Here is a 27,676-nt window from a genome sequence, read left to right as displayed (position 1 = left end):
AAACATATGCTGTGAAATGTCAACACAAACAACATCCACCATCTTTTCAAACTTTCTGTTAATCAAAATTTCTCTCAAACACTATCTATGCATGACAAACATGTCAAACTGCACTATAAACGGTCAAATATTTGGCAAGCATAGTTAAGTTCACTTTCTGATATTGAAAGTTGCCAAGCAACTAGAACTAGGCTATTACAAGCAATATAAAAGTATTATACTCCTAAATGGGATGACTATTTGGCTATCACATTTTAAATCTTTAGTTGTGTTCCAAAAGTGATTGACATAAATGACAGAAATTTTGTTTGACCGATACCACTACCCATTATTTGTTACAAAATTCTGTTACTAAAAATTTCATTGTCGATGAGGCATTGAACAATATAAAATAGTTGCGGTCATTACCAGACTTATGTGAGATGAGTATCCGGGGATTACTATTTATTTGGCACACTGAGAGAGAACATGTTTACTTTTATGCATTTTAATCTCTTTAACTCTTGCTCAACAGGTCACATAAGAGTTAAAGAATTGTAGGCCAATATAAACAGGTGAAATCTATTTAGTATTGTCAACTATGATGAGTAGGGATCTCTACTTCCTGTGCGCCTGCCAAGAAACGGTACGGAAAATGATCTCTAGAGTCTGCCTTAGCCAGAGGTCACAGTAAGATTGTTAATATAACAAAGCCTTAATGCTATTTATCTTGTAGATAAAATAATGGTTACTTGTCTATTGAAGCATAATTTTTATTATTGGTTTTGGCCAAATGTGTTTCACCTCATTGTTTTGGGCATCTTCAATTGTCTACAGTGGATTTCTATAAATATTCTGTTTTGTTATTCTTACTTTTGTTAGACTTTTAATGTTATTTACTATCAATTTTTTTGTCATAGGACTATGAAGAAATTGAGAGTATTGTAAGGAATGTATTACTGTCTTCAATGAAATTGTGTGGTACATCTGCCAAGCTGGTTACAAATGTTGTAAAGACGTTTATTGATGTGATTTTGAGAGTAATGGATAGAGAAGAGTCAGTGGTAAATTTTTTCTGCTAATTTGGTATTGTAAATTTAAATTCAGGAGAATTGACTTGTACTTCAGATTTTGTCCTGTTACAGGTGTCAACCAGTGAGTTAAGAGATGCCCAAGACCTGCCGTTTATTGCAGCTAGATTTGTGGCCCTCTTCTGTAGCTCACCTAACTTGTCTGAAGTCTTTCTGGTGACTCTTATGCATGTTATTAGTGAAGATTGTAAAGAGGTAAGACAGATAGCAGAGAGCTAGAAAATGGAAAAAGTTGTTTTTGTATTATAAACCTTTTAGTCCCTTTCTTGTTCATAGCACTAAGTCATTTTGCATTTACTGCAAGTGTTACTGTATTTCTTTCACAGTTATGTTACAAATTTTTACAGTAATTATTAGTAGATTAGCAATCGTTAGCAATGTTACAGAAATCATGTCTCTAGTTGCGTAGGGCAGTAGAGAAGAGGGAAAGAAAGAGAAATTGTAGATCGGGCAGAGTATGAGTAACAGAGAATAAAATAAAGGATTTCTTTGTTTTTACAATAATGAAGAAGATGAGCATAACTTCCAAGAAGTAAAGAATTTAAGGAAAAGCAGCAGGATAAAAACAGTAGAACTCCAGCCACTGATGGAGTCACCTATTCGGTCACCCACAAGCACCCTTGATCCTTGGGGTACATACAGAACGACACACATGGGGAGGGGCATAAGTCAGCCACACACCGCAGAAGATCAGTTCACTACCATACCTGACAATGGTGACATGTCTGTTTGCTGATGTACTCTGCCAGCTGTACACCTGGGGACTGTTTGATCAACTAATATACCAGTAGAAACTGGAGAACCATATTACACACCTTTACAGGGAAAAAGTGTATTGCAGCATTAAAAAAATTTGACAAGCTGCACAACCAAAGGTGCCATTTGCTGAATACTCTTGGATTTCTGATACACTGTGCAAAGACATAGTGCCAAATTTCGCTAAGTTCATGCCAAATTTTGCTAAGGTTATGTCACATTGATTCAGTGACAGCCAGAATCGAGAAGTGAGCCAGTCTTGCCCTTGTACATGAGAGGGTGAGCTTTACCTGCCAGAGTTAAAGAACGTGGCTCAGGAATTATTGAAACTACATTTACAATTGTCCAACCATTTTAATTCCTGGAACAAGGAAAAAATTGATAGTGTTACTTGGGTGGCAGTGAATTCCATACATAGGAAGACCACAGGATGTCAGATATCGAAATTTGTATGTCACTGAAGGCCCCTGCAAAACTATCATCAATCTCACAAACACACAGCTGAGTGACAATGTGAGTTCAGTTCTGGAGAGGGGACTTAAATTTGCTTTCTTTACCAGGTTCACACCAGTCTCGGACATCGTCAGTGCATTTAAACAGGTTACGGCTTGCTCCTACCTGAAACATTTGAAGAAGTATGTTGTGAAACTTGTGCTCTGCCTAGAACCAAACCCACACAGTCGGACATCATCAGCAGAGAGAGGTCAGTCAACCAAGACCTGAGGAAGTGCCCTGACAGTATTGCCTTACCTGCTGACAAAGATGCCGCAACAGGTGTCCTAATGCAGAAGGTCTACACTGAGAAGAAACAGGCCTGTTAGATGACGAGTCCTACAGGAAAATTAACACAACAAATCTTACAGAAAGATCAGCGCTGATCCCACCAAGAAGCTGGTAAACAAGACAAGGGCATTTCTCAAGGACTTGGATTTACTCAAAGGAGTTAGAGTAAAATCTCAAACTAATGAACCCACTTTTAACATATTTTCATCAGTCCCAGCAAAACTCCAGACGAACAATGTTATTCTTCCAGCTTTTAACACACCCCACTTTAATGAGTAGTCCACTTTTAAGCAATAAACATGAAACATATTACAAATTAAAATCCGGCTTTTATGCAATTCCTAACAAGTTCGAGAGAATTTATGATTTCTTTCAGAGTAACACAGGTATATAGTAATGATTTTTTTTCAGTCAACATGTATCTGAATCAAATTCCATTGTCATGATACTGGAAAAAGTCTTGAATGAATTGGAAAGCTATTTCTGCCCTGCCTACCATGTGACACTGGTCACGTGATCTGATGTCACAGTCATTGAATTATGAAGTCCAAGCTGTGAAGTGCTGTTTTTGCTGTTGACAAATTTATCACTTTTACTTTTGTGGAGTTACAGCCTGCAAACATGGCAAGCCTGTGAGTCAGCAAAAGCTGATGATCATCTACGATGTCGAAGACTATCGCAACATAAAACTTTACAACATTGTAAAGAAGTATGATTTGGCACCATCTTCATTATATAGCATTCTCAAAAACAAGGAAGCACTGTTAAATGCCAAAGCTAGTAGTTCATCTGGATGCAAAAGGAAGAACATTCACTTGTCAACATTCAGTGATGTGGAAAGTATTCTTTTAAAATGGTTTCAAGGAATGAGAAGTGACATCATTCCTGTAAATGGAAACATACTACAAGAGAAGGCTTGGAAAATCATGCTGAAGATCGGTATTGAAAATTTCAGTTCGTCAAATAGCTGATGAGATCATTTTAAACAATGTCGTAAGCTCTCATTTCAGAGTGTAAATGGAGAGAGGGAGGATTTGGATGTAGAAACTGTAAACTACTGGAAAAACTTTACAATGCCATGATTATTGCAAGGTTAGGAGCCCAAAGAAATTTTTAATGCAGATGAAATTGGCACCCTTTCTTCCTCCCCTCCCCACGTCCAAATTACTTTCTGCGGAAACTTTTTCTGTTAAGGGTGAAAATGCCATGGATATAAAAGAGAGAGAGAGAGAGAGAGAGAATGCCTGCACCATTTCTAAGAAACGGAAATTTGTGTTTCTTAGTGATGAGAAGACTGTTTATTAGACCGAGGAAGGAGAAGAAACGGGGACATCACACAAATTATGGAAGATTATGACGATCCCAAATTTATTCAGAAATTTCATACTACTGCTTTTCGATCTCATGATTGAGAAACTGGAGCGTATGAATGAAATTTGAAACTATTACCTAACATAAAGCTTTCTGCTTGTAGTAGGCCAGATAGGCATTTGATATTGGTACTTCACGAATTATATTCTGTTGTATTATAAAAATGACCATTATTACCAAAACAGTCTCGCTTATTTGATGTGTGTTACAATTCCTGCAATAATAGAAAGGCCTATTTTCTTTTATCTAGCAAACAGTGACAAAATACATGTAATCAGATCAAGAAATCGCACCAGTCTTGGGTACTATTTGTATTAACACCTTTTTCAGTATTAGACAATGATATTTCGATGTTTCATGTAGCAAAACATTTGACGAATTTTGATGAAGTAACAGATTCTTTTGCAGAAAGGAAAGCACGCCATATAAAGCTGTAGCAAGATTAAGAAGGGGGGGGGGGGGGTCGCTAGGACGTAAGGATTGAAGAAATGTGTACTATGTGTACTGTCTTGCTTGTCTCTTGTCTTAACTGGTTTTATATATCCTATATTTAATTTTATGTTACACAGAACAGCAAGTTATTAGCTAATAGGCAATAAAGAGTCCAAATTTTCTGAAATATACACATTTGAGTTCCACAGTGCAAAACACAGTGATGTACAGTAGAAGAATTTTGTGTGAAGACATGTGACACTGCGCTTTGGGACACTTAAGACCAGATAGCATGTCATACATTTCCTCGAAGTTGTTTATTTTATGCACCAGACTCTTCGGAAAGATGTGTGCTACAAAATGAACATATTTTTGAAAAGTCTTTTAATTTTTTGGCATCCTATCTCAAACGCTCGATGGGGTGGGGGGGGAGGGAGGGAGGGCGCCGCCATCTACTATTGCCCCGGTTCGAAATATCGTAGATCTGGATCTGATGCGCAGAGGAGTCTGAGTTATAGTGGGGCGGGGGGGGGGGGGGGGTGTAGGGGAGTCTCCACATGATCTGTGTTTACATTTTGCGATTTTGCTGTTTCCTCTTCGTTTACTGCTCTCATGTTACGTTTGTTGCTTTGCTAAAGAAATTCGGTTTTTATCTATCTTTTCCGCTGAGACATCCAATTTATTTGAAACGAAGTTTTTACCACACTATTGCCTAGTTTCAACTGTTCACTGCATTTCAAATGCACGTTTTCATCTTCTATCATGTATGGCATTATGCCATAATAAAGAACTCAACATGAGATAATACAGTACTGGTACTCCAAGAAAATTTACTTCCTGAAAACCACTCTGAAGAGCTTAATATCAGGTCAAGGCCCACTTCATTGGCAATCTGGACACACAAATTTGCACTTTAAGGCAAATTATTTATTGCAGTATGGTTCACTTTATTTAAGGCGAGTTATTTATTGCACTATGGTTCACGAAATTCCAATGTTCTTGGAGTATCCTCTGATGTCTTGTTTCTTTTATGACATAATGTAAGATCTATTAATGTTTTACACATACGGGCTTCCTACGTCATCGCAGCTGCGCAAGCGATGGGACGCCTGTTATCTGGCGCTCTCTGGCAACTCCTGGAACAAGTCTATTTCTAACAGATCCTGGGTAAATATTGCGAATTGTGGTTTGAAAAGTGTTATTATCAAAGTAAATTTCCTTTTACACAAGATGAACTATGTGCGAGAATGTACAATGAATTTCTTATATCACACAGCGTTTGACTCTCATTTAAAAATCAACTCTTTGATGACAAGCCATTCAGAAGAATTTCGAGCCCAGAAGATCAGAGATTTATGACAGTACTAAAGATTTTACTGGCACATTTGTGTGATGTACCTTAAAGTGTAAAATGCGCAAAAAAAGATCAACATTATATGTGAAAGCTTAGCTTCTTCTTGCAGCTTACTAATGTTAGAGACCAATACTATATCTGAAAGCTTTTCTTTTCTTGTAGGAGCATTATGTATATTAACTTTTCCTATTTGTGTGTTCGCTAAACTTAACAATGATGTTGCTATTGGCTGACTGCATCACTTGTCCTATGCTCTGAATATCCGCTGTCATCGGCTGGCGAGATCACGTGACATGAGCGATGACTGGCTTACAAAAGCCCATTGCGATCTCGATTTCAATGCTTTGGAGAGGAACATGTGGTGTTTGGTGGAATGCGAATTTATACTTTCATAATATGAAAATTTGCAGCATACATGTTGCTGCACATCAAAGAACTTTCCAAAACGTGTTTTTTCCCCCTGAGTTTCGTTTTCTAAAGTGCCGGGAAATCCTAAGCCACTGTATGAAACCATAACCATTCAAATGTTTCGTAAGTTTTACAGTTCCGAGGGAAAGTATACTGCCACTTGACACGGAAAAAGCATATTTTCACCCGGGATAACGTGTATTTTTAACTGGGAGATCCAGGAAAAATCTGGGAATTTTTTTTCCTTGTCCACGTATACACCCTGTTAATTCACAACTAGGATTTAAGAAGAGTTGCTCAACTGAGAATGCCCTTTACACATTCACTCCCCAAATTTTACAAGCATTAAATAACAAAATGGCATTTACTGGTGTTTTCTGTGACCTATCTGTCTGTGTGAATCATAAAGTCCTCTTAAATAATGAGGCATTATGGAATTGATTGTGTATCCAACCAATGGATAATGTCATTTCTAGTGAAAAGAATGCAGAAAGTTGCAAATACTTAATAATTCAATCAGTGTCACAAGGGGAGATTTTTCTGACTGGATAGAAATCACTTACGGGGTTCCACAAGCCTCAAGCTTTGGTCCACTATTATTTCTAATATGTGCAAAGAACCTTCTGTGTAATATACAATAAAGCAGAACTAGTTATTTTTACCGGTGGCACCACTGTTTGGCCATGATAAGCTGAGCCTCTTTACTGGTGATGCCAGTAGAGGAGAAAATCGGCACTAGTTGAAAGATGTTCATTTGTCTCCGAGTGCTACAATATTTCTGTATGTGTCACCCATGCTTCTGTAAAAGCACAAAATACGGGCACTGTGTGAAAGGGCTGGCACTGCCTTCCCCTCACTACAACTCTCCGTTTGGGAGACATACTGACAGCAACAGAAAAAAAAGTGTTCTTAAAAGTATTTTTGAGTGATTTTCTGTAAATCGTCTCTCTCAATTTCAAAAAGATACAACATACACAGTTCTCCACATGTAGATATACTAAACCAATAATGTAACCGAAGGTGAGGAAATAATACACTGTGCAACACAATTAAAGGATCACTTTTTAAGAACCCTATAATTGTCCCCAATGTGAAGCAGAAGTTTTCAAATTCGGTTCAATGGTGCCTAATACTTTCCTCTGTGATGGTGCAAAAGTGTGGTGCCATGCGACAGCAACACTTCAGACAGCAAGGTGTCAACATGTGTGGGGAAAAAAAAGCCAGAGCTCAGAAGATCATGGGAGGTGTAAGGTTGGTTAATGATGTCACATTGGCACCAAATTGCACCATTGTTCTGCCCAATGTCATCATGGACATGTCACACAATGGGAAGGTTGTCACACCGTCTCTTATCCTTATTTCACGCCTTCTTTTGACACCCTATGTTAGAAGTCAAAAAGGCAATGTCCAGCATTGAAATCATGCGATTTTCTTATAAGTGCCCCAGGAAAACGTTACAAACACATTCCACTGAGAATCGACAGGAAAAGGACATGGAATGGCGTAAAGGTTGTCAGTGAAATCATAGCTTCTCTTGGAGCATTCATTTACAAGCATTCTGTAGTTTGCAGTGTGATGTGCAGCAGAATGATGTTCTTAACAACCTTTGACACTGCTGACACCCCGTAGACAATTCAAACTTTCTCCAAAGACATTGTGAGGCTGCAGCCACTGAACATTATCTGCCCCTTTGGAGTGTAGCACAATCAAAATCTTTGCTCTGATATGCAGAGTGGAACCACTACAGATCATTCAAAATCACACAATGAAATTTGAATGTGATCTGAAGCAGCAAACGATGTATTTGCATTTTCAGCCCTCCTGTTTCACACTGTCCTGTGGCATGATCAAGTTTGGGGAGGGGGGGGGGGGGGGTGAATTGACACGTGTGTGAATAAAATATGGCAAAGGGTCACTGTACTTTTACAGAGACAATTCTCACTTCAATCTCTAAGCATCTCTGGTCAGACAACATTTTCAACACCCCTCCAATTCTGGTTGCCCACAAATGGAGAGTAGAGCAGCAGCGTGTCCAGAAGTTGTGTGTCCTCCATAGGTACCTACAGATCAAAGGGGTGTACAAGTACATATTTAAAGTGCTCAACAAAGGAGTGCAGGTGGCACCAAGAGCGGTGCCGAAATGGGGGGAGTAGAGGGAGTTCTTAGAGGGACCACTTGTTGTTTTATTTGTGCACAGGCCAGTGTCGAAATGTCGCCCCCCCCCCCCCCCCTCCCTTTCCATGATCATGCCACACGAAGGCTGAAATAGCCATAAACACCCTTTGCTGTTTCAGATCATGTAAAAATTTCATTGATTGGTTTTTAACAGTCTTTGGTTGTTCCACCCTATATACCAGAGCAAAGACTGCAGTCACACTTCACTCCACATAGGTCAAATAACATTCAAGGGGGTTGCAGCTCTGTGATATCCTTAGAGAACGGCTGAAATGTCTGAGGGAAGTCAGCAGGGTCAAAAGTTGTTAGGAACATCGTTGCTTTCCACATTGCACTGCAAATTGTCATTTTCGTCTGCAAAATGCGGGTAAATTATTGCTCCAAGACAAGGAGTGGTGTCATTGATGCCCTTTATGTTACCGCTGAGGTCTTTTCGTGTCCACCACTGTGGCCTTTTCATGTCCACCCCTGTCGCCTTTTCATGTCGATTCTGAGCAGCGGTGTGCCTGAAATGTATTCCATGGGCACCCATAAGAAAACTGTATGATTTCAATTCTAGGCATTGCGATTCCGATGTCCATCACAGAGGTGTCATTATTGAGTGCCTGTAGGAGTGAACAAGATGACTTGGTGTGATGAATGCAGCTAGCTGTAAATGTAGAAAAAATGTACGTCAGTGCAGATGAGTAGGAAAAACAATACCGCAATGTGTGAATATAGCATTTGTTGTGTGCTGCTGGACAGAATTACATTGATTAAGGTGTGACATTGCAAAATGAAATGAAATGGAACAAGAATGTAAGGATTTTAATAGGGGTGTGACTGGTCAACTTCAGTTTATTGCTAGAGTTTTAGAAAAAGTATGGGTAATCTGTAAAAGGGAACGCTTATAGAACACTAATGCGAGCCATTGTGGGGTACCGCTAGAGTGTTGGGAATCCACCATGTTGGATTAAAGGAAGCATTTGAAAGGTGGGTTGCTGGATTTGTTACGCAAGTAGTATGGAGAAGATTTGGGAATTCAAACGGGAAGGCAATGTTCTTTTTGAGGAAAACTACTGAAAAAATTTAGAGAACCATCATTTGAAGCTGACTGCAGAATAGTTCTATTGTTGTCAACATACATTTCGCTTAAGGATCATGAAGATAAGAATAGAGAAATTAGGGCTCGCACAGAGGCATACAGACAGTTGTTTTTCCCCCACTGTGTTTGTGACTAGAACAGAAAAAGAACTGAGACTGGTTGTGGTACAAGGCTCCATCTGCCACACAGGACAGGGTGGGTTGCAGAGTATGTATGTAGATGTAGATTAAATGAAGTAAAGACGCGAAACTTGTAGTATGAAATTGTTAGACAGAAGTGAGACATAACTGAAGAGGACAAAAAAAAGCGATACTCTGACTCTCAAGAATTTGACCACATAGTTTACAGATTTACAGCCTTGCTCAGTGTGGAAACAACAACCCCTGTCTGCTTTTCTGCCATACTTTTAAACTGAAATCGCTCATTATCTCATTTTACAGGGATTTGCTGCCAGCAATGTGTTTTATATGCTGTCAAAACTTGTGCCAAAAGGAATGTACTTATTACGATTTGGAAATTTTGTCATATAACAATCTACTGGGACCCACTAATGATTTTAGTTTATGGAGAAACTTGTGAATCTGAACTAGAAAACAATAACAAAGCTATATCACAATAGAATAAGAAATGACCAGTGCCTGGTAGTACTACTTGACACTGTTAAATTACCCAGTAATTTTTTAGTTTATTAAATCTGGGAAACAAAGGCAAAGATCTCCCATTTCTCTCACTCCATTTACAAGAGAAACAGGTAAGTAAACAACTAGCAGTAGCGCAAGGTAGCATCTGCTATCCACTGCGTGGGAGTTGGTGGAGTGTGTATGTAGTTGTAGACATAGATATGGATGAATAAAGTCCCCACCACAATTTTTTTTGTTCATGTCAGTGATACCAGTAGACTCGGTAGAGACAGAGTACTTGCTGTCCTCGCAGTTGTGTTAACCACTCTGTTGGTTGGAGATGACACTACAGTGTTCCTCATAAATTCTGTTTTGACTTATTTCATCTGTGTCAGACTTCTTAAGATTGTGAGGAAACTCCATAACTCGGTGTCTATTAATTTTGTTGTGCAGGAATGGCTTAAAGTAGGGCGTGGTAATATTGTCTTTATTTTCATTATAGATTTATTTGTAACATTTTAACTGCAAGTCCATGAAACAATTAAATGTATATAACAGAAAACTATTTCTGTGTTCATAGTTATTAAGTCATAAATGACTTTCATTCAGTGATAAGTCTGATATCCCCGTACAGCAACTAAGAAAGCCTGGAGCTGAACATCGGCTGCTAGACAGAGCAGCAGTGATCACCGAGTGCTAGTTTCACCTGTTGCAGCACCACAGGCCACCCAGCTGACCAGCCAGAACTCGTGGCAGCTGTGTGATATGAAAGGCAGTCATATGTTCATTATTTTTTTTAGTCTTTGTGGGCATAACGCCCCAAGTGTTCTTGATCCCTGCTTCACTACATTTATTATTTTCTCTCTGTGGGTTATTCATTGGATTTTATCTTTATCAGTTGTGTCATCCCTTTGTGTTCATTTCCTCATTGCTCTGTCTGTCTGTTACCTTTGGTGAAGTGCTTTTTGATAGAGCAGACTAGTCAGTCTAGTTGCATTGAATTTTTTTGCTGCTCCCGATAGCCTTATCTTGTCTCAGCCACAGTAATTAGCAAAGAGGTAAAATCATCAGCGTAGTATTGTGGAAGCAAGTTTAACGAAATGCTTTGAACAGTGGCAGCAATAGCAGCAGCAGTTTCAACAGCAGAAACAACAACATGGCTTGAATTTCATCAATACCAGGAACAGCCTTGTCACTTTACCACTTCTGGGCGACTAATTTACAAGGGTTAAGTTGCTGATGCAGTATGGTGCACAAAATCAGTATGCAAGACATAATATGCTCACTCTTTAATTTGAAACATTGTAATCCAGTTGGTTCCTGATCCAGAAGTATGCACTTCAGCATTCAAATTAGATTACCCACCACAAGAAGATATTTTGATGCACTCTTTGTAAATCACACAGGCAGCAAAAGAGCCACTCAGACCCGACAACAAGTCACAGTGGTCCAAACATCACATCATACCTGTTTGAAGATGACAAGTGTCATGATTCATTAATATCAAATATTTCAGTGGCCTCTTGAACAGTCAGTTGTCCCTCATCAGCATATGCAGTGGGGCTTTCCATCATACCCAGACTGCTTCATAGCACACTCATGCAGTGTGTGTTCAGATCACTGGCACCCTACACCCATTGTTGAAAAGATGGGCATCTCTGAACAGTTGGTCATAAACCATCTAGGTGATCAAATCCAGTTCCCTGTCTGTGTCAAGTGACAGTGTGTAAACTTCAGGCAATTGTTCCCCCAGGCACACCTTTAGGCAACAAGTTATTTATACACCACACAATTATGAACAAAGAAGACATTTTCTATGTGGACTTAGGGGCTAGAGTTTCCTTCGTAAACCTCCAAACATTTGAAAATTTACATGCCCCAGAATTAGTCTCAGCCTCCCATAATTTGGTAGCACATTTTAGGTCAGTTCCCCTCCAAGGTTAATTCACAATCACCACAGTGTACAAAGAAGCAACAAGGGTGTAGTGACAAAGTGTTGGCAGTCTCTGGCAGGGCTCCACTCCAAAAATGTGATAACATCTGTGCAACATTCCAGCTGTTCGAATCTGGCCTGGAGCCTGCCACAGACTTCCAGACTCGTTTCTCTTTGTGACTGTATGCAGTTCTTTGTTTCTTCCAAGCAAGGCCCATTTTGATTGTGGAGGAGATTAGTCAACTCTAGAGACTGTATTTATTGGCTCGGTTAACAGAAAAGCTTGCGCTGTGCCCCTGGTCATTGTAAAGAAACCAAAGTGCTCCCTCCAGCTATGCATAGATTTTAACTCCACAATCAGTGCCCAGGCATAAATAGCAACCTACCCCATATGACACCCTTGAAGACCTCCTCTCAGACCTTGTAAAAATCACAATACATCATTATTGACACACTGCTCAGCCTTGTGTATACAAGTCCTTGCCTTCTGAGGTCTCTTCCATCCTGTAATCTTCCAGATGTACCTGCAATATTTAACTATGTCCATTTCTCCTTGCACGGACTATTTAGATAACTTAATTGTTATGAGACCCACATGCCAGGAACAAAATCTTTGAACATTTACTACATTATGAGTTGTGGAGCTAAGCTGCTGCTTCAGTAGGTGCCAGTTTGTCCAGGAGTTAGTTGAATACATTATACATTTCCTAAAAAAATAAAAATAAAAAAAGGAAAGAAAGAAATGATTCAGTCCTTTGATTACATCGTAGTATCTATTGACTCCCTACCACTATTGTCGACCGTCCCCCCTCGCCCTACCATGCAACATACCAGACCTACGAACTTTTTTGGGGAAAGTGAATTCAGAGTTTGTTTCACAAGTGACCTCTTCGTCATTCAGCCACTGAACCAGTTGCAAAAAAAGAGTGTTCGTTACCAATGTGCCTCATACATTGAGAGTACTTTCATGCAGTTAAAGCATATGCTGTATTTGGTGCCCTGCTGTATATCTTTTCATGGTCATAGTCACTGGTTTTTGTTACAGGTGTATTGCCATATGCCTTCTGTGTAGTGTTGGCACATAGATATAATGACAGCACTGAACAACTCATTACTTGTGCTTTAAAAACACTGACACCCACTCAAAGTAAGTAATCTTAGATAGAAAAAGAGGCATTAGAACTTCCTTTCACAGTTAAGGGATTCTATTTATACTTATTCGGCACAAAGTTCAGTTTATTCATGGACTGTAAACTAGTGGTAGCACTATTTGGGCCATGCTCCAGTCTTCCAGAGCAGTTGATACAATGCCTCCAATGTTGGGTACTTGTAAGTATGTAATTAAATACAAACCAACAGCACAACACACAATGTGGACACACTACCTCACGTTCCTGGAGGACTGAATCTAGTCTTTGACCAGTAGAAAATCTTGTGTTTCCAGATAGATGCAGAAAGGAGGCAGTCTTTGAAAGGATTCCCATAACAGTGGCTTGTATCATTGCAGTTACACAACAGGACCTGAACTTAATGACAAATCATGCACTGTGCACTCCATGGATGGCCCATGTACATTTAAAAAAAAAAAAATCTAGAGCTCCTGACCTGGACCCATATGTACCATCATCTAGCAATCATCATCGAGTAGTCCCCTGTTCGATATGTCGGAGAAATACAATGTTGCGAATGGGATTTTCAATTAAAAGTTATGAAATACTAAACAGTCCTACCCTTGCAGCATGGAGGTAGGGTCCCATACGCCATTGGATGTTCAGGGACCATTGAGTAGTGTGTTGTAAATTACGATTTTGTACCCATTCCTATTCCTCTGATTACAGCGCCACCTGTGGCAAAACAAAGAAAATGCTTCAGACAAAAGAATCTAGATTTTGTCATAGAATCATAATCTGCAATAAAAAATGGGGGTTCCCATTGAAGATTTTAAAGTTATCCTCGCGCCATCCACATACAGCGTGGTGCGGTGGGTAGGATATAGTACCATTGGAACTCCTCCTCCGAGACAAACAAATTGGAATTGTAACTTTTTTTTTATCCACTGTGTAGTTTTCGAGATATTTCAATGCCTTCAGTAAAAATGAAAAACTGTGTACCACAATGAGGTTCTGGGCAATGTGGATACCCACCTTCTTTCAGTCACTGGTTGTTAGCTAAAAATCACAGCAACCAGAAATGCAGAGCTCCATGTCAATAGAGAAGTAGTTTGATGATGTCAAAAACTCCACATGATACATAAAACAAACAAAATCACAGCAACCAGAAATGCAGAGCTCCATGTCAATAGAGAAGTAGTTTGATGATGTCAAAAACTCCACATGATACATAAAACAAACAAAATTGTTTGAATATTTTGAAATAAAGCTAATGTACATTCATTATAGGAAAAACAGTGTAACAGTATTTGTAACAGTACAGTGCCCTTACATTACTTCAGTGACATCAGTGGTGCAGTCTCAGACTGTGGGACAGGCAGGTGGACAAAAAAAGAGCAAAAAAGGAGAGGAGATGGAAAAGATGGGCATATGCATTGGCAGAGGGCTGCAGATAAATAGGACAGTATGTTACTATAGGTTGAGGCCAGGATAAATACGGCTAAGAGCTTTTCTGAACTACACAGATGGGAGTTATCCTTACAACACATTCTCAGCTCCCGTATTTATCTCGGCCTCAACCTACGGAACATACTGTCCCCACACCCTCAATCGAACAGTGTCCATCCCCTCAATCGTCTCCTTCCCATTCTCATCTCCCGCCCTGTTTATCTGCAGCCAATGCATCCACCCATCTTTCCCATCTCCTCTCCTTTTTTGCTCCTTTTTTCTCCACCTTCCTGTCCCGCAACCTCCTGACACTGCGCCTGTTGGCAGTCTAGTCCCCATACACTCCACCAGATAGCGTTCGTCTCTCTCCCCACCCATACACTACTATGCCTTCCCCTTTCCTGCCCCCTCCAGACTGCTGGCTCCTCGCTTCCCACCTGATAGTTGCATTCCGTCCTGAGATCCTAGAGTTGGTGGTCGTGTGTGCATGAGGTGTGCTTGCTTGTGTGTGTGAATGGTGTGTGTCTCTCTCTAACTGATAAGGCTGTGGCTGGAAGTTTATGTATGTGTTTTTTAATTGTACCTGTCTGCGACTTGATGTATCTTCTTTACGGTAAGTGGCAATCTGTCTTTTCCTACATGGTTGATATTCCTACCTGGAGTTTCCGTTGTTTGATTATTGAATGGTTTAGCAAACAAGTGTAGAGGCTGAACTCAGTAGACCTCTGTGCCTTGTAAGGATAAAACATAAAATGACAAAAATGCCTACTAATAAGATTGTAAAATTTCTTAATGTACTGGGTCTCAGATGTGTCTTCCATGATGCCATTGGTTTTATGTTATAAATAGAAATTATGTTTGGTAAACAAAAAAATTACATTCCGGTCATACTTTTTGCATAGCATTTTTATTTGTTATTTACTACTGCAGAATGCCTTACTGTAATTGCGCATATATTTTGTCCAGGCTCAACAGCTGATAGCCGGCTTCAAGTTACTCCATGTCCTCGTGTTGTGTGATGGGTATTTCAAACATGAAATCCTTACAGCAGCAATAGGGAAGGCAGAGGCTGTTGTCAGATGTATACAGTCTACAATTTTTTCCAGAACAGACAGGTAAATTGAATTTAATCACCAAAATTTCTTGTCTGTATGAAAAAAAAATTTAATCAAGGTGGCATTTCTACACTTTCACTGGTATTTATGTTGATCTATTCTTCATTACATGACTAGCTTTGGCTTTGTAGCCATTATCAAGTGTTTGAAAGTGGCAGTATATTCCCATGATATATTGCTGTTCATGTTGTGTTACAAATTGTACTATTCATGATGGTTTTACAGATTTTTGGTTCACTTAGGGTCGAGGAAGAAACCAAAATTACTTGTGAATGAAAAAAAATGTCTAAATAAATACAGCGAAAGTGGAGAATTGCTGTGTAACAGAGATAAAGAATAAATGTTTTTTGTATTTATTGCTCATTAATACACTCCTGGAAATGGAAAAAAGAACACATTGACACCGGTGTGTCAGACCCACCATACTTGCTCCGGACACTGCGAGAGGGCTGTACAAGCAATGATCACACGCACGGCACAGCGGACACACCAGGAACCGCGGTGTTGGCCGTCGAATGGCGCTAGCTGCGCAGCATTTGTGCACCGCCGCCGTCAGTGTCAGCCAGTTTGCCGTGGCATACGGAGCTCCATCGCAGTCTTTAACACTGGTAGCATGCCGCGACAGCGTGGACGTGAACCGTATGTGCAGTTGACGGACTTTGAGCGAGGGCGTATAGTGGGCATGCGGGAGGCCGGGTGGACGTACCGCCGAATTGCTCAACACGTGGGGCGTGAGGTCTCCACAGTACATCGATGTTGTCGCCAGTGGTCGGCGGAAGGTGCACGTGCCCGTCGACCTGGGACCGGACCGCAGCGACGCACGGATGCACGCCAAGACCGTAGGATCCTACGCAGTGCCGTAGGGGACCGCACCGCCACTTCCCAGCAAATTAGGGACACTGTTGCTCCTGGGGTATCGGCGAGGACCATTCGCAACCGTCTCCATGAAGCTGGGCTACGGTCCCGCACACCGTTAGGCCGTCTTCCGCTCATGCCCCAACATTGTGCAGCCCGCCTCCAGTGGTGTCGCGACAGGCGTGAATGGAGGGACGAATGGAGACGTGTCGTCTTCAGCGATGAGAGTCGCTTCTGCCTTGGTGCCAATGATGGTCGTATGCGTGTTTGGCGCCGTGCAGGTGAGCGCCACAATCAGGACTGCATACGACCGAGGCACACAGGGCCAACACCCGGCATCATGGTGTGGGGAGCGATCTCCTACACTGGCCGTACACCACTGGTGATCGTCGAGGGGACACTGAACAGTGCACGGTACATCCAAACCGTCATCGAACCCATCGTTCTACCATTCCTAGACCGGCAAGGGAACTTTCTGTTCCAACAGGACAATGCACGTCCGCATGTATCCCGTGCCACCCAACGTGCTCTAGAAGGTGTAAGTCAACTACCCTGGCCAGCAAGATCTCCGGATCTGTCCCCCATTGAGCATGTTTGGGACTGGATGAAGCGTCGTCTAACGCGGTCTGCACGTCCAGCACGAACGCTGGTCCAACTGAGGCGCCAGGTGGAAATGGCATGGCAAGCCGTTCCACAGGACTACATCCAGCATCTCTACGATCGTCTCCATGGGAGAATAGCAGCCTGCATTGCTGCGAAAGGTGGATATACACTGTACTAGTGCCGACATTGTGCATGCTCTGTTGCCTGTGTCTATGTGCCTGTGGTTCTGTCAGTGTGATCATGTGATGTATCTGACCCCAGGAATGTGTCAATAAAGTTTCCCCTTCCTGGGACAATGAATTCACGGTGTTCTTATTTCAATTTCCAGGAGTGTAGATCTATGTAAATTTTGCTTTATCACTATGCTGTACATGGTTTTTTAAATATGTATTCTAATATCTAGTTATTTCACACATTTGCTGTGACTTTTGGTATCGAAACTTAATTTCCTCTTCTCTTTATTTACTCTATGTGCTTCTTTCTGTCCCATCAGACTTTCAGAAATGTATTAATGATGTAGCTTTTACTTGATCTACTGCTTTGTTCAGCTGACTGTATATTCAGGAAGTTTTTGGTTCCAGTTCTCATCAAGTTTAAGCTTTCTACAGTTTTCTTCAACGCTGGTCTTGGTGAATGGTTAGTACAGCTCCTTTAGTTATTCCGCAGCCAACTTTCTCCCTCTACTTGTCCATCTGAGCAAGTGCTCCATCTCTGTCATCCACGCAAATAGTGGGGTATTGCCTCTGTACTGTCATTTAGTGCTGGAATTGAGAGGACAATTCTCTAAAACTCCACTGATGAACATTTTTGTTTACAGGGATTTGGTGGAGATGATGGAGACAGTTGTGAAATCTGCGAAGCAACATTTATGTGTACATGACAGTAATCATGAGATTAGCAGTTAATTCATACAGTGTACAAATGAAATAGTGATTGGGCTGCTGTTACACATTTATGCTATAAAATTCCCATACCAAGCATCCATGTTCAACTGTAGAGATGCAAGAAATAGCAGTTATCTGAGTGCAACTTGCTTGCTGATTGCAATTGTCCAAATAAGGAAAGCCCCTAAGGTTTTTATCATTGCTTGGAACCAATAGAGCTGGGTATGTTTTTGATATGCAATGATATCTATTCAAAATGAAAGTGACACTATATTTTCTGTTACAAATATTCCATGTGGTAAATAATTATCTGTTGCTTTTAAAAGTAATCTTATCCAATTCATAAGTTTATATATATATGTAATTTATTCATCGTAATGCTGCATTTAAAGGGCATAACTTTTTCCGTTGGTGGTCTTACTTCATTTATAATGAGCTGTACACACATTACAGATGGTAATAATTGTCCTAGAACTACAGATTCAAGGCCCAGCACTAATTTTGCATGTTGTGTACTGGGCCAAATACACAGTTCATTTATATTCTCATGTAATGTAATAAATACAATAATGGTTTTATGCCATTTTTACTGTTTCATAGTACTTTTTATAGGATTATAATAATTGCTGGATTTATTAATACCAGGCAGTTTGTTATTTGATTTATGTGTCACTTCTTGTTAGAATAATTTCATAATTATGAATCAGACTCAACACAGTGTATGTTCTGCAGTATTATTGTATTTTGTTAACTGGTTTTTGGCTCAGAAGGCCATCACCTGGCTCTGACTGACAATCATAGTCAGAATGAGTACAAGATTCATGAACAATGTTATATATTGAGGTATGAACAAAGAGTAAATGTCATCTTTGACAGATCAGTGATAATGCCATTAAAAGTATTAAACTTAAACTGTAAATAAATATAAAGGGAGAAAATTAGAAAAAAAACATTGACATTAACCTTTAAAAAACAGTGCCTATATAACAATTTAAATTAAATTAACAGTCACAACAAAATATAATTACTATAAGATCAAAGTACTGAAGAATAGCTTAAGAAGGTATCACATATGGAAGGTGATACGAAAACAGAGTAAAATCAGACAATTGAAAATGTTAGATTATGGCTCACCATAGAGAGGACATGTTGAGCTGCAGACAGTACATCAAAAAGACTGATATACATTTAAACTTTTGGCCAAAAGGCCTTCTTCAGAACTAGAAAATACACACACATTCACACAAGCACAACTCACACACACATGACCACTGTCTCCAGCTGCGTAGACCAGACAGCGTACTGCAGCTGCTCCTAATGAGAGAAGCAGTCTGTGGGTGGTGGGGTTAAGGGGGAGCTGGAGCAGGGAGGGGGAGGGATAGCAGAGTAGGGGTGGTGTAGTGCTGTCTGAGAGCATGCAGGAACATTATGGGGAAAGGGAGGTGCAGCCAGGTGGTTTGGGGAGGGGAGCAGAAAAGGAAAGAAGTAATGGAATGGAAGACTAGAGGATGAATTGGTGGGATAGAAGGCTGTGTAGTGCTGGAGTGGAAGCAGTGATGGAGGGTAGGAAGGCGAAGGACAGGGACTAGTGAAGGTTGAGACCACGGAGTTTATGGGAACATAGGATATATTGCAGGGAGAGTTCCCACCTGTGCAGTTCAGAAAATCTGGTGTTGATAGGAAGGATGCACATGGGGCAGGCCATGAAGCAGTCACTGAAGTGAAGAACCTTTTTGAGTAGCATCTTCAGCAACTGGGTTGTCCAGCTGTCTCTTGGCCACATTTTGTCAGTGGCCCTTCATGCACACAGACAGCTTGTTGGTTGTCATGCCAACATGGAAATCAGCACAGTTGTTACAGCCTAGTTTGTAAATAACATGACTGCTTTCACAATTATCCTTACCTTTGATGAGGCAGGAAATGTCTGTGACTGGACTGGGGTAGGTGGTTGTGATGGTGGTGGCAGTGGCAGGATGGTAGGGGACAGGTCTGTTGCAGGGATGTGAACCATGAAGTAAAGGGTTAGGGGCAGCGCCTTTGCTGTATTAAGAGTAGAGGACCAAACTAGTATCTCTAGATCACTTTTTTCTGTAATTACCATGTCATTCTGCCCGACAGACATTACAACTGTGCATCAAAATTTTTCATGGCTTTTTCTCATACACTGTAACAGACACAAGTATTCAGTTTTCTGATCATTGTACTTAATTATTTCTTTTGGGTAATTTGTTCCACTCATTAATTGTCCTGTTCATAAATGAAGACTATCTTGTATTGCTTCTTGGAGGTGTGCCTCCTATTTTCTATTTGCGGCCTGACCTGCGTGTGTAATTCAGCAGTTCAGATGATTATTATTATTATTATTATTCTCCCTATGCAGTTTCTTTCTTTCTTCTGACCACATTGTTCCTGTCTAAACTTCTCAACCTCTTGGCTTTATTTCCACTTCAGTACAGTGGTTTAATGTTCGTCTGTCTTGTATATCTAAGTATTATGCCAACATCCTTCATGTCTTTTCTGATTTCAGTGATCCACTTCATGTTCTACATGTTTTCTGTGTACTCCAAGGTCATTTTAGTTTGTTGGATGTCCATCATTCTCTTGATATGACCATAAAATTTCAGTCAGGGTTGTTTCTTCATGTCATGTACTATATTAGATATCTGGTTGTTTTCGTCTAGTTCACAGTCTGTAACCTTCTCCTGTCTTATTGGACCCTAGGATTTTTCTGAAGATTATTCTCTCTAGTTTCCTGATATTTTCTAATGCAGCTTTCCAATCCACGACCAACATTTTTGAACTGTATAAGGTTTCTGGTTTGGTGACAGTGCTGTAATGTCTGACTTCCATATTATGGTAGGCATGGTTTATCATAGGTGTTTCCAGTACTCCAAATGCATCTTTTGATTTCTCTGTTTGTGAGCTTTTCTCTATCCCATTTGTCTGTATCAGCTCCCCCAATACTTGACTTTATAAATTTCCTTGATCTCACCATATTTTAACCTTTCCAGCCTTCTCTTTCAGGATCTTGATTTGCTTTACTGCTACTTCCGTATTATCTGTTAGTATTAAGAGATCATCAGGAAATGCCAGATAGCCAAGCCATTGTCTATATCTGATCGTTTGGTTTTCCTTCCTAACCTGATTGGTTAATGAAGATTTCCTGTGTTTTCACTTATTTTACCTGTTCCCTGATAAATTTATCTAATAGTATGTCAAACAATAGTTGTGAAATACCATTGCTCTGTCTCACATCAGTTCAAATCTTGAAGGGCTCGAATAACTCCCCCATGAATTTAATTTTGGATTTGGTGTTTATTAGTGTCTGATAATGCTTACTGTCTTCTCAATGAGACCCCTCTCTCCCAGTTCTTGGACAAGTGGTGGCCTTTCAGTAGAGTTGTATGCCTTATTGAAATCTGCAAAGATGCACATAGTCTCTCTGCTTCTTATCATCTGGTATCTAAGGGCTGTCTTTAAATTGAGTGTCTGTTCAGCTCAGGATCTTCCTGCTCTGAAGCCTGCTTGATATTCTCCTATCTTCTTTTCTTGTTGCAACTGTGTCCTAGGTACCAGATATTGTTATATAATTTTATATCTGACAGGCAGTAAAGATATCCTTCTGGCACACAGTTGGTGCAGAAACTTCACAGGCTGACTCTGACTTGATAATAGCTGAGGAACAGAACCCCCACGAAAGGGAAATGAACTCACTGTGCGGGTCAATCTATGGAAAGCATATAGTCTGAAAACATCTAGAGACTAGCACAGTAAGAACTCGGTGTGATTCTGGCACAGATGGCCAACAGCTGACCATTCGGCACAACACGCTACACAATACACTAGGTGAGGTCCATGATGGACAAAATCCAAGTAAGCACTGGCCCACTCGGCCTACTGCTGCCTGCATGTAAACACCTCCACCAACAGGTCTACCCATCCTATGGGCTGTGTGCAGCCTCCCTGGCAAGTTTCCACACTACCCCACTCCACTACCCATGCTAGCTCATCTCCCTCCATCATGATGTCTGCTGGTTGGGATACTAGCAAGGGAAATCGCCCACGCACCCCCCCTTAGATTTAGTTGGTTGGTTGGTTTTGGGGAAGGAGACCAGACAGCGAGGTCATCGGTCTCATCGGATTAGGGAAGGACGGGGAAGGAAGTCGGCCGTGCCCTTCGAAAGGAACCATCCCGGCATTAGATTTAGTGGTAAAATGGCCCATTGCATAGCCTGTCAAAAACTGAACACAGATCAAGCATGAAAACAGGAAGAAGGTGTACTTACTGAATTGTAAAAAAAAGAAAAGGCAAATTAGAAACAATGAGTGGTCCAAGTTCAAGATGTGCAACATTGAGCGAGTTGCAGGAACACCACCATTGTGATTGTGTGATTACAGTGGTGGATTGCAAACTGGGAGATCAGTGTTCAAATCTCTGTGGTGCCCTTTATTCTTTTCCCCACGAAATTATAAACTTCCCGTCCAGGCATTGCTGTCCGTTCTCCTTCCATAGTAACGGCAATTGTAGTACTATACAATGTTTGTAGAATATGAGTCGTGGTGGAATATATTACCGTCATAAGTAAATGTGATGAATAGTGAGAGCAGGCAAGATGCCATATAGACCTCTCACAGAAATGAAAACAATAAATAAATGGGTGTGAACTACTTTACAACAAAGGAATTCAAGGATCAAAACTTCCTGGACAGAACAGTCTAATGTGATACTTGTGTAGAACAAATAGGAGGTATGTATGTCTGAAGGTCTCCTTACACCTCGCAGTTGCAAACAGACATTGCACAAGGACACAGACATGAATCTGAATACAGTGAACAGATGCCTTCACAGATGGACAGTTCAAATTTTGTGAAAGGTACTGTAATCTACCTTCTTTTTTTATTTGATCAAGCTTTCTTTAGCAGTTCAGATATTTTGCCGTCTTCTCCTGTTGTTCTACCACTGTTTCAGTTTTGTGATTCTCTCTTGATCTCGAATTCATTTGGTGCTTTTGACTTATCATTTCTCTTGACTTCTTTTGAATCTTTCTGCCAGTTCGAGACAGTTCAGCAGTTCCAGTCTCACAGTTCTCTTTATTGTTCAATGCCAGTTCTGTATCCTTTTTTCTGAGACACAGATTTTGTGGTTGATATCCTATGATTTTGGTTTTAAATGACTTATAGAAGTACCTTGTGTTATAGTTTCATAAATCATCTTCTGTTCCTTCTAATTGACCCCTCTCATGTTCCCTTTTGACTCTCCTGATGTCTCTGGATGTTTGCTTTCTCATCCCTACATAATATCCAGATCTAATTCAGTTTTGTCATTGTTCCAATTGTTGTAGATTATTTTCCTGTTCTCAACTACCTTGCTGTATGTCATTCCGCCATGGAAATCTCTAACTTTTTATCAGAGGAATTTTCTCCTATGCTCTACTGATTACTTCTCTCTGAATTCCTACCAAGACATTGCTGTCTCTTCCTCTCATTCCTCTTTGACCCTTGATGATTTTGTCATATCAGACTTTGGTATCATTATGGTCTTCTTATTCATTCTGATTTCCATTCTGGTGAGATAATGATCAGAGTCTGTTTTCCCCTCTTCTGATTTGTACATTCAAGATGTCTAAGTTGTTTTAATATGTAATTGTACATGGTCTGTCTGGTATTCTCCTGAGGATCCAACTGGTAACCTGCACGTCTTGGTTTTCTTGACCATTTATTTCTTCATACAGTGTTGGCAACATAGCTCGACCAGTCTCTGGCCATTTTTGTTAGTGAATCTGTATCCTGAGTTTTGCCAGATCATTCCTCTTAATCTCTTTTCCTTGCCTAACTGTGTGTTTAAATCCTGTATTAAAATCTTAACACATCCTTTAGTGATTTTTCTTATGAGTTTCTTCTAGTTTGTCCTGGTACTTATCGACTCCTTCTTTGTCTTTCTTGTTGTCTTGGTTTACTGATTTATGTATGTTATCACGTAAGACTTATTAATACATTTGCACCTCACCATCATCAGTCTGTTGTTTATTGGTCCTGCTTCTGTTACAAACTGGAGGAACCTTTTGTTGATCGCAAAGGCCATTCCCGTAAGTGATGCTCCTTTGCCTATTTTCCTGTCTGTTTTGCTCTTTGGATTACCAATATCAGAATCTTTTGTTCATCCAGTATATTTTTCTAACTCAGATAGCTTCCCCACTGTAGCTAGTGTATTGGTGTTCAATGTTTCTACTTTTGTCTTCAGTTTGATGGTGAGCTTCAGTCCTTCAATTTTTGTAGCTGGCTGAACTCACTAGAATCTGATTATCTGGTTGCAGTACTACAGTGGACTCTAGGTGACTGATTACCACATGTGGTATTATTAGTTTTGCTCTAACAATTCATGTGTTTGCTTTTGTCAGTCCAGCTTTTGCTGGGGGAATAGAACTAGAGTTGTTAATTCCAAAGCTTTGTTTGCAGCTTCACCAACAGGGTGAGAAGACATTAACCTTTTGGCACTTGCTCTGAATAGATTCAGAGAGTATTGCTCTTGAAAGTTCTTCTGTTCTGTCCGTTGTTGTGAATTGAGCCTCCTCTTTTGCCTTTGATGTAGTTGACCAGGTTTCACCTGCAGCCCCAGTGTTCTACCATCCAGAATTGTAATTTACACGTATAAAAAAAATTGTTTCCCTGCATGCTGACATGTGTTAGCATTTGTAAAAATGTCCAGTCAAAGTTTTTCTGCTTCTGTTCCTTCTTATTTCCCAGTCAAATTCATTAATCATTTCATTAGGACTATTCACCCAGTTTATCATTTCTTGTGCATCTGACGACACTCTTGTTGAACCATTTTTAATTTCTGCACCAGTCACATGGGTTAGCATCAGGTACACCAGTTCCACCTTTCAATTTATGCATTGTAAAATGTGCTGATTTGTATAATGTGTTTACTATGCTTATAACCTGCCCAATCGAACTTTAACCTGCCCGGTCCAACTTAGGTCTTTCACTAAAACAATACCTCACCATTTGCACAATTTCACAGAAATACTTTCACCACCACCATTTTTTACAGTTTCCAGCTGCTGGCCGAGTCTGTCTGAAATGTAAGCCTTGTCATTGCCTTCTGTCTTCCCACCTTGTTCCATTCTTCATCTGTTTCTCAGTCTTTTCCCCTTCCCTTTCATATCATTTATCTTTCTGGGTATCCTCCTCCTCCATTCTCTTAACATGTCCATACTATCTAAGCCTTGATTCCTGTATCCTATGCTGTAATGGTTCCTCATTCACTGATTCTGATTGAAATTGGAGTTTATCATCTTGTCAGTAATGAGATAATTTGAGACTAAACCTAGATAGTCAGACAGGGATTTGAATCCCTGTTCAGTGTCAACCACTACCTTAGCCAACTCACTAAGTGGGTATCTATGTGGTGCCCAGAAGGGATGTGTTGCTGTAGCTGCTCTCTCTCAGGTTTATTAATGATTTGTCAACTGTATCTTGATAATTGTTTTATTTATCAAACAGTTTCCTCTACTTGTAATAGGTAGCACTCTGATGACATATAGACTTATTGTGCTAGTATCATTAGATGATACAATGAAAAATATGGCATCATGGAACCACCCAAACCACCACTTGTAACTGCTGGACAGTCTGCACACAATGAATGCTCAAGCCAACTCATTAAATGTGCACACAACTACTGATACATCTTTACTGCAAGGAGACTCTAACTACTTTTGCCACTCCTGTCTCGTGATGTATAACAAAATCAGATCTACTGGTAGTAGCACTGCCGACAATTTTGTTGGAGCAAATTTGCCATGTAGCAATGACCTCCAGTTTTTGTGTAGTTGGAGAGAGTACTGAGCCTACAAACTTGTTCTTAAAACTCTACCTACAGGAATAATTACTTCCCACTTCCTGCATGTTGTTGTTGGACTGAATATTACTATAATTGTCACACTTAATTAGCTCTCCGATTGTGTGACTCTGGCGTAAGGCAGGTAAGCTCAAAAGTTGTATTTGAAAGGCAGATGTGAAATTTTTAACCATGAAGCAGCAGGCAAGCACAGAGAACATTCCAATTGACAGCACACTAGGCACAGTGTCCATCTCATATCTGTGCAGGTAGCAATATATTAACAAAACATGAATATAATAAACCTCTTCTTTATGAAGATGTGATTAGTTCACAACCATTTGTATTAATATAGTATTTCCCAGTAGTTACATGATGTTACAAACTGTTTCAGAAATATGAGCTTGCTTTCAGAATAACTGGGGAGAAAGAGAGATGTTTTATTTTTCTTGTGGGAGAGTTTTTGTGATGCAGTCTTCATTGACCCTTGAGAAGTAAATTTATCAAGAGAACAATTTGTTTATGCTCTTCCAAATGTGGTATGCAACGTACTACAAATTTTGTTCTGAAAGTCTTGATTCGACTAATATTTTTGGTTTTGTTGGCCTCAGAATAATTATTATTGCATTTAAGAAATATACTCTTGTTACTCAATAACCAGTTTTTATCCATAATTTTAATTTCACTGCCAGTTGATACATTTTGAAAAACGAAGAGAATACTAGTATTTGCAACATGTTCTCAGATGTTCAAAGTATGATACTTTTTAACATTTATTTGAATACAGTTGCATTTTTGTACAAAATATTTGCCACATGCTGCCTTAAGCAAATGCCATTTGTGATGGTAGTGACAATTACGCATTCTAATCTTTCATACTACTAGGCATTTAACAATGTTTTTTATGTTTGTGTTAAACTAATTATAAGCCCAAAAGAAGGAAATCTAGTGTGATGGTTTTATTCTTTTGGATCTAAAATTAAACTGTTAAATACTTTACATACATGTGTATTTTACTTAATAAATATTATTTTACATGTTTCGTAGTGTGCAACTAATAAGCATGTATTGTAAACTTGTGTACTTCTCGGAAAATACATAAGTCATTTATTTACCTGGATTATAAGTTGAAAAAGAAAAGAGCAAGTATTCTTACAAAACTTTTATATGCATGTATTTAATTAACTTAATTCATGTGTGTTTTATCACTGGACAGATTTGTGTAATTTTATAATATATTTTGTAATGATGTACAGTTTTACTGAAAATTTGTGTGTGTTATATGTATAGTCTGTGTGAAAATATATGTAAATATCAGTGAAGTGATAAATTAATAAAATTATAAAGATTCATAAAATGTTGCCTTGTGTTTCTCATAGCAGCCAATAGTCAGTCAGTCAGTCAGGTGCATGATCCTTGGATCATAATTGCGACCTCTCTCTAAGATGCGTAACAAGAAAGTTTTAGATTGAATCAATAAAATCAGAAACCACTCATGTCCATATTTCTGGCAAGATAAGATCATGGCAGATTATGAGTCTTTGACGGTAGCAACATTGGGACAAATATCTTGTGTCCACATAATATTTCCATGTTATGAGATGGTAAATTTCAATATTTTGTTCAGAAACAACTCATATATAGTTTCATGAGCTGTTTCTACACTTAATGAGTGGAAATATGTATCATTCTCTTTGGGGTCCTTGGTTGTTTACTTCGTATTCAAAGGTTATTGTACTTGACTGCTAAACAGCTGACATTCACACCCAGTTCATTCACATTAATGTGACCACTATCAGCATTCGATGTCAAATTGCAATATCCACTCACAGACG

The 27,676-nt window shown here is 39.7% G+C and overlaps 1 protein-coding gene across 1 annotated transcript in view; it reads left to right on the top strand.

The window, feature by feature from the left end:
* Positions 1 to 18,235, top strand: part of LOC126260642 (uncharacterized) — a 166,255-nt gene extending 148,020 nt beyond the window's left edge. The window contains exons 18-21 of the mRNA XM_049957980.1: positions 900 to 1,043; positions 1,125 to 1,265; positions 15,511 to 15,659; positions 17,935 to 18,235. Of these exons, the coding sequence (XP_049813937.1) occupies positions 900 to 1,043; positions 1,125 to 1,265; positions 15,511 to 15,659; positions 17,935 to 18,022 (522 nt within the window). The 3' untranslated portion in view covers positions 18,023 to 18,235. The remainder of the gene's footprint in view (positions 1 to 899; positions 1,044 to 1,124; positions 1,266 to 15,510; positions 15,660 to 17,934) is intronic.
* The last annotated feature ends 9,441 nt before the right edge of the window (positions 18,236 to 27,676 follow it).

This window comes from Schistocerca nitens, chromosome 5 (genome assembly GCF_023898315.1).
Source record: "Schistocerca nitens isolate TAMUIC-IGC-003100 chromosome 5, iqSchNite1.1, whole genome shotgun sequence".
In the NCBI taxonomy this organism is placed as follows: domain Eukaryota; kingdom Metazoa; phylum Arthropoda; class Insecta; order Orthoptera; family Acrididae; genus Schistocerca; species Schistocerca nitens.
This window is presented reverse-complemented; position numbering and strand designations above follow the sequence as displayed.